We start from the raw sequence: 15,096 nt of genomic DNA on the forward strand, positions 1-15,096 counted from the left end.
GAAAGAGTTCAAGGAAACCAACCAAACCTGCAAGAGTCTGACCCTGCATACACTTCCAGATTATACTCCCCGTGTGCACATGCACACGCACACACACAACCTTCGATCTAAATGACTTGGCTTTCTAATCCTTCTGACCCCAGTTTTCCTCCGCTTCACCTTTGCCAGTTCATTGCCTCAGATCAGACAGCCATTGCCTTAGACTGAACTTTGCCATCTCACATAATCCTGCTTTGAACCTAATTATTTTTGGAATATAGGTTTCACTGGATATTACCCCAGTTTCAATACAATGATGTTATAACATATATAAAAACCCAGTGTGTATGGGCCCTAATTCCAAGTGACCAACATACATATGGGACTTTGCAAATGGAATACCATTCTGTTCTGTGGTTCTCTGAAGCTCACAAGAGAAGGTGAAAGCAATTTCAAGGAAGCACCTTGGATAGTTCCAAGAAGGTTCAGCTGGCCAGAGCTCTCTCCTACTAGAAAATTGGGGGGAAGGTGGCTCAGCAGGTAGCTAAAACCAACCGAATGTACACTGACAAGACCTACAAGTATTATCAGCTGTTCCCATCCTGGAGGAACTAACTGGATTGTTAAAGGGACCTCACCTAGCCAGAGATTCTGCAGAGTTGGCGAGATGGAGGTTCAGCTGGGGCACAGATGTAGACACAAAGTTATGCAAAATGTGAGAAATCTTCATTACATCTACTTGCTTCTCAGTAATGAAAGACATGACTCCTTCCCTACTTCCCTTTTATTTCCTTGCACTCTGGAGCTCTGGGCCAAGCACAGGGACCAGGAGAAAAAAGGGTTTCTAATGCATATTTCCCCTCCCTTTCCAATCTTCCAGCTCCCTACCACAGAACCCACTGGGAAGAAGGCAGTGTGTTCACTGGGGTGGGAAAGATGCCCATCAAAAAATTGACAGACATTGGCTAGATATAATACTTTAGATGATGCTTCTGCTTTCCGTTTGATGGGATTCCCTGAGATGCATATCCCTGCATTCCTAGCTCCTTACAGCAGTAAATATAAAAGTATAAATTAATTTTGCCATAGGTATAATCCTTCCTATTTTTTTAGTTTGGTTCTTTAATTAACCTAGCTCCTAACCAGCAGAAGCTTGTTCTGACCATGATACCAAAAAGAACAAAGACCTTCTGTAGTAGTATAGTGTCTTATAAGCTACTTCGAGAATTCAGATTTTTCACATGGCAGTGTAGAGAGCATGTGACTTTATTTATGATTTGAAGATAGCAGCTATAACTTAAAGGATTTTGTGAAGGAGTCTCTTCAGCAGGACTTCAGCAGTGTATCTTAAGATATGTTATCTTATCTCACTTATTCTGGCCAAAAGGACAAACAGAACCACCTTTTCCTCACTTGCAATAAAACACTGTATATATGTTAAAGACAGAAGATGATGTGATGGTAGAAACATCCAGGAAGTTTTTTGCTACCTCTGGGGCATTTGGAACAAAGGTAAGCAGGGCAATAAATGTTTGATATCAAACTTGGCCATTGTAAAAGATATACCAGGTGCTACTGCTAACCTGGCCAGAGTTCAGTCCCAACTAGATTTTGAACCCAGGTTGAACCTCAACTGGAATCTGTTTTAAGTGCTAGGAGCCACCTGGAACAAGTAAACTTCAGCATTCCTTTAAGGAAAAATGCATTGTGCAATTATCTTGTGATCATTTCATTACAGCACAGCTACAGATGTTTGAGAATGAATGAGAAAGCTTCTCAGATCAGGGGACTTGGTCAGCTACAGTCTGGGCATCTCTTCCTTTGAAGCAAAAAAATACCTCTGTGAAAGTATGTTATCCAACCAAAAAAAAAAAAAAAGATTAAAAAAGTATTTTTGGAAGAAAAAATAGCTCACCTAGCAAAGAAAAGGGATTCTATGTGCTATTAACATGAACAAAATCAAAGTTGAGTGGATGGAGGCTCCTGGGAATACAGAAACATGAACTTGTGAGGAACTATTTTTAAGTGTACATCTGTTCAAGAACTATGGATATTTTATATATTGGAATTAGGTACAATCTAACTATTATATGGAATAAACCGTGTTCATGTATGAAAGCATCAAACACCACAGGAATTCTCAAACAAACACACTGAGCAAAATGAGGGTCCTCTGCAGAGAATGCGTATCCATTTTGATATCTGGGCCAAGCAGTAGGTTTCTCTTAAACCCTACCCACACAGGACAGCAAGCCCTGCTCATGATCATTTCACACACTTCATCTAGGGCACACATCTTCCCCCACCTGGAGGCATACAGGTATTTTGGACTTCCACAGCTGTCAGCTCCAGAGGGTCATCAGATTAAAGCAGGCTGATATAGGAGTTGATTAATAGAAAACAGGAGAGCAGCTCAGTCAGAATCCTTAGTGGGCTGCACCTGATATAAACCAGGGGATGCCCATAGGCTCTGACTTACTGGCCCTTATTTAAAATAATGCATCCAATAAATTCACTGGATCCTGGAGGAGATGAAAGCTTGTTGAATTTTGTGAAATTTTGGTTGGTCCTAATAAAGGAATTATGCAATGCTGTTGAATTTCAAAAGTTAACTAAATAATATAATAGATGAAATAGAGGTAAATATTTTAAAAGGAGTTATTCTCAAAATCATTCTTTTTTGATTTAATGCAAACAAATCCAGAAATCACAGGAAGAATCAAGAGTCAACGACAACAAAAGTACTTATGAAATATTAAGCATTCATGAAGTCAGTGCATGTAATGACAATTGTATATAATACATAAGAATAAGCATCACTAAACAAACTGGTTTTATACTATTGCAGAACTATATGAATTTACCTTGCTGTTTGGTAAAACACTACAAATTGCATTTTCCACTGAGAAAGGCACAATCCCAAATTTAGGAAATACTTGCTGTGGGTCGTTTTCAGTTTTAAATTCAAAGGGTTGAAGATAATTGTTTTCCTGTCCTGGGTTATCACCAGCATTGTTAATGTTTAATGCATTTTCTTCACACTGCTCCTTTAACACAGAGTTTGAATTAGATTCTGTTTTAAAATGCAGGAATTTTCTGTTTTTCTGGAATATTAATTCTCCCAGGATCCCATCATTCGAGTATTCTTTTTCTTGGGCGGGCCTTTCTGTTTTTGGCCCCCTTTCTGTTTCTTTAGGTAACCATCTCTCTCCTTCTTCTGCCTTACTAGCTCTTCTGCTGTAAGTGCAAGCACCATTCCCAGTATAAGAATCACAATGTATATCATTTAGCAGTTTTGTTTTAACAAGATCACCAGTAACTTTAGTACGCACAAGCAGATCACTTCTGTCCACTGCAGCCTTCTGTATAACGGACTCACAGAGCTCTTTTTCCTTGAGATGTGTTGCTGACTTTTTAGAATGCTCTGTTTTGATTTGAATGTTTCCTTCATTTTCATCAATGTCTTCTGGTTTCTTTTCCTCTTCACTTTGTTTCTTTCTTGATTTCCTCCTGAAGTATTTTCTTCCAGGGGACTGTTTTGCAGGACTCAAGGGAGCTTTGGCAGGATCCAAAAACTGTTCTTCTTTGTCAGCCCTGACACATCCACAGACATTCCCCATTTGGCTCCGAGTGTATCACAGCCACACAGACTCAGTCATCTTACTCGGTTTTTGATGAGCTGAAATCATTTTCAGATAAAGACCTCCAGCTTATACCCAAATATCTTTCAGACTGCACTCCCCGTTCCTCAGGACGTAGCCATTTTGCTTATGAGAAATGCATACGCAATAAATATTGTGGCATTGTGCCCAGGCTGGGCCTGTGTCTGATTAGACACTAAAGCTTATTTCTGGCCACCAATCCTCTTAAGCAAACATCACTGCCTCAGCATTAAACAGTACTGCTGATAGCCTTTTGCAGGAATAACATAGCACCAAATAGCAATAGAAAATCCTTATATAGATTTTAACTTTTTTCTCCATATTAAACGAAAAATAAAGTCAAAAGACCTTTGGAACGCTTAACCAGCACTACAGCTCTATAAATACCAGCAAGGCATGAAAAAATTTCTTGCAATCTGGTTACCAACAGTAAACAGGAAACAATGACATGGCACAGTGTCCAGGGTTGATCCATGGACACTGTACCATGCAAGAGTTCAAAGATGAAAAGCCTTTATGTCTCACCCAACCTAAAACTTCTGCAGGTGAGTTATGTCATCTGGAAAAAACTGAACTTAGCTGGAGATCTTAAGATTAGCAGGCAGACCAGAGGAAGAAAAGAAGAAGTAGGGTAAGTGGGTAGACTGCAGTGAATAAAATTATTGTGAACTGGAGATTATCTGGTACGAAAGTATATTTACGTAAGCTTCTTTGGTTTCAGCAGGAAAGCTTTTTTCCCCCTGTGCACTAATACATCTATATCTTTTTATACATATAAAACATAATAAATTTCTAAGAACAGAAATGCTCAAAGGCAAATATGTGTTGTATATGACACTGAACTATGGCAAGGTTTTGTAATTAATTGCAATGGTGAAGGCACTGAAGCATCTGATCTGAAGGAGGTCTTAAACATGTATTTTTATCCTCAAAACTCAAAAGATGCCCTTCAGTTTTCAGCTGCAGTTTATTTATTTATTTATTTATTTATTTATTTATTAAAACATTTTTATGCCGCCCCATTCGCCGAAGCCTCGGGGTGACTTACAACAGTAAGTTAAAATACAAATACATTAAGTTAAAATACAAACATTAAATTATAACCTTAAGTTAAAATGTTTGTAAAGTGTAAACATAAAGTTAAAACACAAAAATAACAATATAAAATAAGTCGCCCTGGCCAGATAAAATCCAATAATATTAACAATTAATATGACGCTTAAATAAAAAGGTCTTTGCCTGGCGCCGAAAAACAAATAACGACGGCGCCAGGCGGACCTCTCTGGGGAGCGCATTCCACAGATTAGGCGCCACCGCAGAGAAAGCCCTCCTCCGAGTGCTTTATTGTAAGTGGACAGGATGGTGGGATTCCAGTTACAAAACTGGGAGTGTTACATAGCATTATGATACTGCTCTAGAGCATCATTTATGACAACACAGCCTGTAATAAATGACACACAGTAGAAATTATGTTGTGCAAAATAATGGCCCTGAAAATACATTTCACTATATGGAGTCTTATATGAATCCTACATAAGTGCAAATCAAGCTGTGATACCAAGGGCCGATTCAGAAGAACACTTGGTACTGATGTGGTGAACAATTGTTTAGTTCTTTCTTCATTAAGCTTAAGTGTATTTTAGGGCTACTATCATAAATAACATCATGAACAGTGGTGCCCCAAACCATGATCTGTACTCATTAATAACGTTTTTTCGCCAAATTTCTTTGCTGCAAACACAAGGGGAAAGGGTCCTGAGTAGCAGAATGGTACTGGCCACAGTTGTCTTGGGACTGGAACATCCAGATACCACTAGATGAAACAGTTCTAAAATTTCACAAGTAGCACTGAGATTGCATAGCTTCTCAAACTTGCAGCATGTATTTCCTTGTTCCCTGTGGCAAGCCAGTCATGTACAGCCACCACAAGTTTAAGCTTTCTGCACATCACTCAAACCCTTCATGCCTGGTCATTCATGATGGCATGTAAAATACTAAATGCCAATGAGGGAGAGCAAGTACATACAACCAGCTGGCTGCAGCAATGAGCCAATATACACAGTAATTTAAACTGCTATCACGAATCTGGTGGGCATGTAAATTGGCCCTTGGACTTAACTTCCAGTATTGAAAATTAATGACATTAGCTTTGATCAAACAGTTTCTGCCTGTCAGCAAGCTATAGGGTTATATATGTCTACCAAAATGACCACGCTAGAGACGTGTCTTTATCCACTTTGATCTGTTGTTTTTTACATTAAAAGAACAGATAGTATGGTTCCTGTATCCTCGCAGCTCCATTAATGCGAACCAACAATATGTGGAACGGATCAACTACAATTTGAAATTTAAGAGTTACTCCTATACACATATACATAGGGTGAGTATCAAAGCCTGATTCTATTTACCCTCTGAATGAGAACTTATTGCCAACTTTAGCCTCCATGTGCATATGTCTTGCCTTATATTTCTGGGCAGATGTGTCTATGCTACCAGCATTCTGCACAGTAAAATGCAGTGTCCCAGTGTGATGTGTGTGTGGGGGGGAGAGCATTCAAAGTTCACCATTATGTAGTCTGTGTCATTTTAATCAGTGCACACTGGCGAAAAAGTGAGGACCCAGAAGTTCACTAAGCTAACATTCGCTGGAGGCCTTCCTGTGCATGTCTGCTGCATTATGTAAGATGACATCATGGGGTTGTAAAGAAAATCCTGCCAAAAAACTCAGCTATTTTCTAATGGACAACATTATACTATTTTTCAATCATTTCATAAGGCACGTTAAAGACTTAGTTCTATGACAGATCCTGTCCATACTGCGCCATCATATTTAAACCAGTCTGGAGGTTGCCTATGTCCTAGGGTTACTCTCGAAACTCTGGCTATGTTAATCTGTAGCATGCCAGTTAAGATCACAAAACTGGTATGACTCATGAAGGCATGAACATTTAAAAGATATTTTAATGTTGTTTCATTAGTAAGTTATGCCTGTATGGTTAAGAATGAATATTCTCCTCTTCAGACAAATTAAGGGAAGAGGGAATAGGGAAGAACACATATGCTAACTTTCTCATAGTGAATCAAAATTGCCCTTACCCCTAAAATGTTGCTAGGAGACAACATACTTTGTGTTGTTTTCTTTTTGGCACATACACTCCACCTGCGTCTCCAATAATTTAATATTAATATATTGGTGTCACCCAAACAAGACACTTATTGAAAGAACAATTACCAACACATCACTGTCGGCAATGAGAACCAGTGTGATGTCATGGTTAAGAGTGGCTGGACTGGTACTCAGGCAATCCGGGTTCTAGTCTCCACTCAGCCATGGAGCCCACTGGATGACTTTGGGTCAGTCACAGACTCTCAGGCGAACCCACCTCACAGGGTTGTTGTGGAGATAAGATTAAGAGCAGAAGGAAGAGAATGATGCAAGCCAACTGAGTTCTTTAAAAAAAGAAAAAGGTGGGATATAAATCTAATATATAAATCGCTGTTATTCTCTCTCAATATAGGGAAAGTTTAGAAAAGGAAAACTGATTATCAGTTTATTCTGACCATCAAGGAGTAATAAGAAAGTATATGCTCAGTTTTTAGGGGCTGAAAAAGAGGGTATGACTATGCGGTACCCCAAGTATCATAGCCTAACTGTTTGGAAGCAGAAAGTACAGCAGAAAGTTCAGAAAATATTTTAAAAAACAGGTTTGTGTGCTGAATGAGCTTTTGTGTTTTGCAACACAGGTATCTCTAGTGCCGTAGCAGTTAAAACAGCAGATAGGATGAAGCTGCTTAACATATTTTGCTTTCATTTATTGCTGCTCTTTTAAATGTAAATGGAGCTATACATTCATAGTAAAGACAATGAGCAGGGGAAATATAACCAATGCTAGCTAAATATAGCAAGCTGCCTCCCTTATCCAAAAGAAGGCAAGTTTGTGCTTCTGTATTTTGTAATGGAATTGGCATGATTTGCTGGGGGGGGGGGGTGTGAACAAGACAAAGCTGTCATTGCCTTATTTACAATATGTTCTATTATGTATACATGTACAATATGTTCCATTATTCTTTGTTCCACATTAATTGAACCAATGCCATTTAGTGCCCTTGCCTCCATAGTCATGTTTCTAAGAACAAAAAGCAACACAATAATCAACAAAGGAAGATCAACAAGGTCAGCCTATCTACGGCAGTGTTTCTAAAATATTTTACTCAGTTTTTTTCTAGATTCGAACTATAGGCACATTTCACCCTTCATCCCTGGGCTGCACAATCTCTTCCAGCCTAAGGGCTGAATTCTGGCTTGGAGAAGTTCCCAGGAACTGCAGTATGGAAGCAGGGCCAAAATGGTGGCATATTTTGGCTTAAAGTTTTTAGTGCCAGTAACAAAATCTCAAAGGAGAAGCATTTCAACCTTTTAAAAGAAAGGCAAATAAAAGTCAGGAAACCACTAAACAACTGGTGATTATGGGAAGGGTGAGACAAGGCAGGACCGACACAAAATGCTTTGTTCCCTAAGGTGAACCAGAAAATTGCACCACGACCCCTGCCCTATCTATGAAAAGTGAGCGTGTGTTACACACATACTGGTAGCACTTGAGTCAAGGAGCAACTAAGGAAGGCGGAAGCAAAGTCAAGGCATAAGAGAGGGGAGATGGTAAGAAATGGAAAAGAAAGAAATTTGGCCCAGCTTAGAAATCTCCAGCACAATAGAGGCAACATCTACATTCTTCGGTGTGGTCTTCATTGTGTCTATGAAGAGGCAGGTTTGTTTGCCATGCTCATGCTGCTTTCTCTCCAGACAAAGCCTACTGGGACAAGCCGAGCTGGACAAACATCCTTCAAACTAAGGGCCCCTTAGTAAAGCCTGGGTGAGGGAGACGGATGAGGTAACAGTAATGTGCCTATTCTTAGAAGATGCAGTGGAGGGTGTTGTTGTTGGCAGCTTTTTTAAGTGACAAGAAGGCACAGACAGTGATTCTCTTTTCCCGTAACTCAACCTCACTTTTTTTGCCAGTACTCCACTCCCAGCTTCCAGGAGGGAAGCTGACCACAAAAGGGCAAAAAAGAGCAAAGGAGTCTTGGTGCTGCAGTAACACAGGCGAGCTTACGGCTGGCTTTGCCTGCTGCTGCCCCTACTGGTTATAGGAAAAGAAGAATTTGTGGCTTCCTTCTCCTCCCTGCACTGGGCTCTGAAAACAAACCCAGCAGTCACTTGCTTTCTTATTATTTTACAATGTGTAATGTGCTGGATTCCTCCTCCTCGGTAGCACAATCCTGGAGAAAAAGTCCTAAATGCACTACTTTCCCACAACTGCACATGCATGGTCCTCTTTTGCCTAAAGCAAGCATGTGGCGCACTGTTCCTATAGTCAGTGAGACTAGTCTACTTCTCTGCTTGAGGTGGGGGCAGTGGCTGCAACAAGAGGGCAGGTGGAGCAAGGGAGGGGGAACCTGGCAATGAGAGGAGGGTCAGTTCGCAGCATAACCAAGCACTGTTACGCAATGAAGGGCAGTGGCGGGTCCACCCTGCAGCACAGTGCCTGAACTGGGTGCCTTACTTTGCACAATGAATGGGCCAGCCCAGAGGATAGGGGAAGGGGACGTGGCAATCTCTGGGAAAATCCCTGGGCTGAAGTTCTACATCCCTGCTTTAACCCAAAAGATAGAATTGTGTTTCTTCAGGGAGCTCATACAGCAATGGGTATCTGCTCGACCATGCAAGTAATGTAACCTCAGTCTGCCCTACCCTCTCCTTGTCTAGTCAGTCCTGACTCAGGATAAGAACATGACTACTCAGCCATGGTGATGCGCTGGGAATTTCTTGGCAGCAAGAGAAATTATCCAAGAGCACATTACTGTAGATGCATCCAACCTGATGGTTTAAGTTTGAATAAAACCCTTAAGCCGCTCTCATGCCACAACATTTGGATATCACAGAATACAGAGTGTGGCAACATCTTGATTCCTGCCCCATCTGCAGGCGTCGTTTCTTAGAGAGCATTTTGGTGGAGGAGTGAGGGTCTGTAAAAGGTTCCTGGAGTCAGAGGTCCCCTCTCTCTTTTTGTTTAAAAAATGTTTTAAAGCCTCCCTTGCTTTAGGAAGTGGCTGCATAGTTTATCTCAGCAGATGCTACCTGACAGCAGCAATCCTCCCAGAATGCCCCAGATGTAGCATCATTTCAGGACATTCTAGGAAAAGAAATAGCAGATACCTGCTAATGGAAGCTGAGAATGGTGTTTCAGAACTTTCAGCTCATTGTACAAAATGAATATATATATATTCATGCAGAAATGTTAAAACAATCAGTATTGCTGTTTTCAAGTTCCAGATGTTAAATGTTAATGGTAAGGAAGGAATACAATAAAAATAATCTAAGGGATGACTCCAATAATGCAATTTTCAGCAAATAAATTCTAATGTGGTGTACTGATTAGATTGCTGGACTGGGAGTTTGAGGTCCAGATTCTAGTCTCCGCTTAAGCACAAAAGTCATTGGGTGACTTCGGGACGGTCACTGACTCTCAACCAAAATTACCTCACAGGCATATTGTGAGAATAAAAGGGATTAGCTTTTTTCTTGCAGAGGAAAAAAAGGCAGGACACAAATGTAATAAATTGATAAACAAATTAGTAGCAACCAAACACCTTTTTGTTGTTGTTTTTTTAACCACTGGCTAGATCACTTCGTTGATAGATTAATTTGGTGTCATAGAACTGTTCTTTCTATATTTAGGACACAGAAGTACCAGATGTCCAACTGCTGTAAATGTGGAAAATGTAATTGTGGAAATTCTGCAATTCTCAATATATGTTATTGGCAAAATGTTCACACATTTTCTAGCTTTGGAGGCAAGTCAAAACTTATGATTGCCAAATGCACCATCTCCTCTCCCACTGGGAGGTTCTTGCCTCTGATGTCACACTGAGCTTTTGTCAGAGCACTGCCAAACCTCACTGTGATTTCAGACCTTCCCAGCTCTGAGATGCAAAGGTGAGCTCCCTCATGTCAAACTAGTTTTGAGGCATTCTGAGGGCCTCTGATGCCAGGGGAATGAAGAAAAGCCTTCCCACTTATGCTCTCCAATTCACAAGAGGAATGGAAGGGAGGGATGAATCTCTGTAAGTGCACTATGATGTTAGTGAGAATCTCTGCTCTTCTTCAGAGTCTCGGGAAGGAGAGGACTAGTGAATGCTAGTGAATGCACTGGTGAATCCTTCCTTATTCACAAGCAAATGTCTATGTCTCACTTTGCAGCTGACAAACCTGAAAGACTTTTCTGAAGGTAAAACATAAGGCAAGATCTAGCCAGGCTTGAAAACTTGGATGACCCACTGGTTTCAAATACAGCCTGTAATCTTCTACGGGCATCTCTTCTGACAGTGTGCTACTGAAGCAAGTACACAGCTCACCCAAGGAGCTGTCTACATGAATAAGCTGAAAGAAATAACATCTCTGCCAGCACTCCAACAGGAATGAGTACTGATCGTGTGGGTAGAATGAGGCAAACATAAAGGCAAGGCTAACTTTCATGTGCAGCTAAGAAATTAAGTTGAGAACCATTTGTTCATTTCTTTGCCCAGAAGGTAGTGGGAACAGGAGAGTTATCCAGAACTAGTCCCTGCACAATGCCATTAGAGTATTAGGTTATTCTAGAAATTAGGTGAAAACTAGCAACAGACTCTCTTCGTATAAACTCAGATCAATTCCCTGAAATATAACCAGGTGACTGCAGGGTGAACTGAAATAGTAAACCTTTTATTTACAGAACTTGGTTGCAACTGGTTGATTCACAAGTAATATTTATTTATTTATTTAAATACCATGTTGTTGGGAGTTACTGGAAGTAAGAGGCATTAACCCAGCAACAAACCTTGAATGAACCATTAGGTCATTTAGCCCCTAAACAATTCAGCACTCCAGATTCACAAGCCTGGGTCACAACCTACAACCCAGTCAATCATAAGATGTTGATTAAGTGGAAGCAAAGAGTTGTAAAAAAAGGGTTGTAAAAATGAAAGCAAGTATACAAATGATTTAATAAAAAGTACATCAGTTCTAGCCAAATTAACCAATGCTTTAAAAAAAAGTCTCTACAGAAGAATCACCACCAAGATGAAATCAAAGCTGCCTTACGTAACTCATGGTGTAAACTTGTAGCACTCCAGCGAACTAAGTAAAGTCTCCGGGGCATTAACATTGAAATGGAATAGAACAAAAGGAGGACAAAAATCTGGCGAAGCATCCAGCCCAAGGCTAAGGCATGCGAAGTAGTCCTACACCTAGCAACAATGCGACATCATAACAAAGAATGAAGCAAATCTGAGTTGGCCCTTTTTCATTTGATGCTTATGTAATAAGAACTACACAATATCTAGTGAAAGAATTTTTTTGTAATAAGTCATTCCTTGCAGGAAATCAAAATACAGCTGAGCCTCATAGAACAAGCATCTGTTTGCTTTGTGGCAGCTCTGAAGACTGCAGTATTCCAAAATAACCCGATCTTAAATTGCCTATGAGAGTTATCTGGAAAAGCCTGAACACCTAATCTATAAAGAGGAGGCTTATCAGATAGAAGCAACTGGGAACTTCTTAAAGATGCAACAGGGAGGAAGTAACACTTTAAAATGGGGGGCAGGGTGTTATAAATAATAGTCTACGATTCATCTAATATGATCAAAAAATGGGAAATAATAGTTTTCACCTCCAACAACTAAGTATTGAATTTCAAAGATTAAATAATTCCATCTTTAGCTCTCCAAAAAGATCAATCACTGACTTTTTGTCTGCCTGTTTTAAACTATGAACAGCTTAAAATTGAATCCTTGGAGGCAGGGTTCAAGGTTCAATGGCAGCCTCAAGTTGTGCTGCAAAGGAAAATGTGGCTGTGCAATCACATGTTCCTACATGGCTGAAAATAGGCTTCAGCAGAGAACGAACCCTAAAAAGCCTCATTGTCAGGATCGGGGCCTAAGTGCAGGCCTCCAAGCGCCTGCAGAACCAAGAATACCTCTGCAGGTGATCGCAGGGAACAGCTGAGGAGCAAGTATGCAGTGCAGCTGGAGGCTCTCGAGGCCAGCATAAAAGGCCTCCTTGCAGAACTGCTCTTTGCCACAGCAATATGAACAGTCCTGGTGATTCTGCACTCTCTGGCTCCTACAGTGCCTTGTTTGAATCTGTCCACCTGCCTGGCTTGCTCCAGCCTGACCAGGCCTTCCCAGGTATCTGTACCCTTCTTCCCCGACCTTGCCTGCTTCAAACAGACATGTTATTGTCTTTCTAGAACTTGACCCTTAGACTGTGAAATCTTGGACTGTGTTGTTTGAATCTTTCATCTGCCTGGCTTGACTCTGGACGGTTACACAAATGTGCCTCTGAACCCACTGCAGGACTCTGCCCTGCCCCTGTACCCTGGTCCCAGCACAGCTATCACAGTTGCCTGCTGTCCACACCCCAGACCTTAAACTCATGAGGGCATGAGCACCTCTTTGGCCTCAGTATTTCTCTTTTTCTCGACATAAATCATTTCTGAATGCTGCGAAGTCACTTGGCCCTGCTTTAAGGATTGAAAAATCACAGGCAAAACAGTGATCAAACATGTCCCCTCCACTGCAGGACTCCCAGGGGATACTTCAATATTTTAGTAAGGTAAACAATTTGTAGCTTAAGGAGATAGCACAATTTTGGAAACTTATATTTGACTTATACATATATTTGCATAGAGAAATGGATAAAATGACCTTCTGTAACTCAGTGCTGTCCTGTTGTTTTGAACTACAAGTCTCGCCATTCTTAAATATGGGTCAGGCTGAGGGGTGTGTGTGTGGGTGTGCATTCATTCATTCCTTTCTTTCATATGCCACTCAACTGGCAGCTTACTTCAGAGTGGACAACAATTAAAAAAATAACATGACAATAAAATAATAATTAGAGCAGTAATGCAAGAAGGAAACTAACAGTTGTTGAAGTCCAAAACTTTTGAACCCCACAATACACTGAAATCAACCTCTGCAGCCTTACTCTGTGTCCTCTGAGAAGGTCCTAAGTATGGCAATAAGAGAGTGGGTGCTCTCAGTGGGGGGCCCCAACTGTGCTGTGGGATGCTCTCCCCAGTGACATTAAAAATAACGATTAAATGAACAAGAAAGACTGATTAAAACTATTGCTAGATTATACAGAGCCAAAGAAGAAACAAACAGGTTGTGAGGGAGACCAAATGACCTCATTTGGGACAGCATTCCATAGTTTAGGATTTTAAAACTTATATAAGAGAAAGCTGAAATGCTCCAGAGAAGCAGGGAAATATAAAGCAGAGTTGATTCTGTTGCAATGAGCTGTCAGATTCCAAAGGCCATGTAGGTGTATGACATGGATGTGTATGTTTTCAGAGAAAGAACAAAAGTAAAATCCTGTTCACTTGCACAAACATTGAATGAGCTCAGAAGCAACTTTGCTCTTCAGGCCCAAGGAGCACTAACTGCGGAAGTAGCTTCTCAACAGCTTTGCCCACCTTGTTGAAAGCACACACATTCAAAATTTACGTAATATCTTATTTTACGGCCTCATCGTACAGGCGGGATGCAAATAACTATGACAATCTTAGTTAAACCTGCCAAAGGTGTTAAAAAGCCATAGCTTTTGATTCTGTGTTAGAGTTCTGTGTTTGATTCTGATTTTATTTTGCTCTGTAAATCTTTTGCAGACTATTGCTTAATATTTGTGTTTGGCTTCTCTAATCAGGAATATAAATATGTTTTCCAACAGTCACTTATTTCAACTACTGTTTTCAAAAACAGCACCAAAAAAATCACAAATAGCATGGCTTAAATCTTTTGCATATTCATCAGGGGCAAATAGACACTTCAAATGCCATACCACAGTTCATCATAATACTGTGGTTTTCATAAATGTGGTTTAAGATAATGCAGGCAACATCATTTACAAACAAATGTTAGCTTTCTAGTACTGGACCTGAGAAGCCATAATAGCACATTCACTAGATCAGGATCCTCAAACTACAGCCTGCAGGACGGATCCGGCCCACCATGGCCATCCATCTGGTCTGTGCCACCGTTCGCCTTGTGTGGGGGGGTGGCTTGCTCATTCGGAGATGGTTTTGGACTCGCTGGGAGATCTCCAAGCTAGCGAACCACTACTGTGTGCGCCCAATGCAGCCTCCCGCATTCCAATGGCACCTCACTGGCTCATGCCCCATGGTCACTGCAGCCTTTCAACTGGCCCCCTATTGAAAATGTTTGAGGACCGCTGCACTAGATTCTATAAGTACACTCAATGCAACAATTCTAGTGCCATCTAGTGTGATCCAGCACAACCAACACACTCCACTGTTACAACAGGAAAGTAACTGTTTATCACAGAATGTTTTCATATATGAACAAATCTGTAACGGACAGCCATCCCATGCCTTGATCCGAATGGGGTCAACCTTCATAA

The 15,096-nt window shown here is 40.7% G+C and overlaps 1 protein-coding gene across 29 annotated transcripts in view; it reads right to left on the minus strand.

Moving 5' to 3' along the window:
• Positions 1–15,096, minus strand: part of DST (dystonin) — a 370,183-nt gene that overhangs the window by 204,574 nt on the left and 150,513 nt on the right. The window contains exon 1 of one of the 29 annotated variants that reach the window (XM_044421555.1): positions 2,844–3,846. The exons of the other annotated variants lie outside the window; for them this stretch is intronic. Within the exon in view, the coding sequence (XP_044277490.1) occupies positions 2,844–3,599 (756 nt within the window). The 5' untranslated portion in view covers positions 3,600–3,846. Of the gene's footprint in view, positions 1–2,843; positions 3,847–15,096 lie in introns of those variants that run through there. 29 annotated transcript variants of the gene reach the window in all.

Source organism: Varanus komodoensis, unplaced genomic scaffold (assembly GCF_004798865.1).
Source record: "Varanus komodoensis strain SLA01 unplaced genomic scaffold, ASM479886v1 scaffold12, whole genome shotgun sequence".
In the NCBI taxonomy this organism is placed as follows: Eukaryota; Metazoa; Chordata; class Lepidosauria; order Squamata; family Varanidae; genus Varanus; species Varanus komodoensis.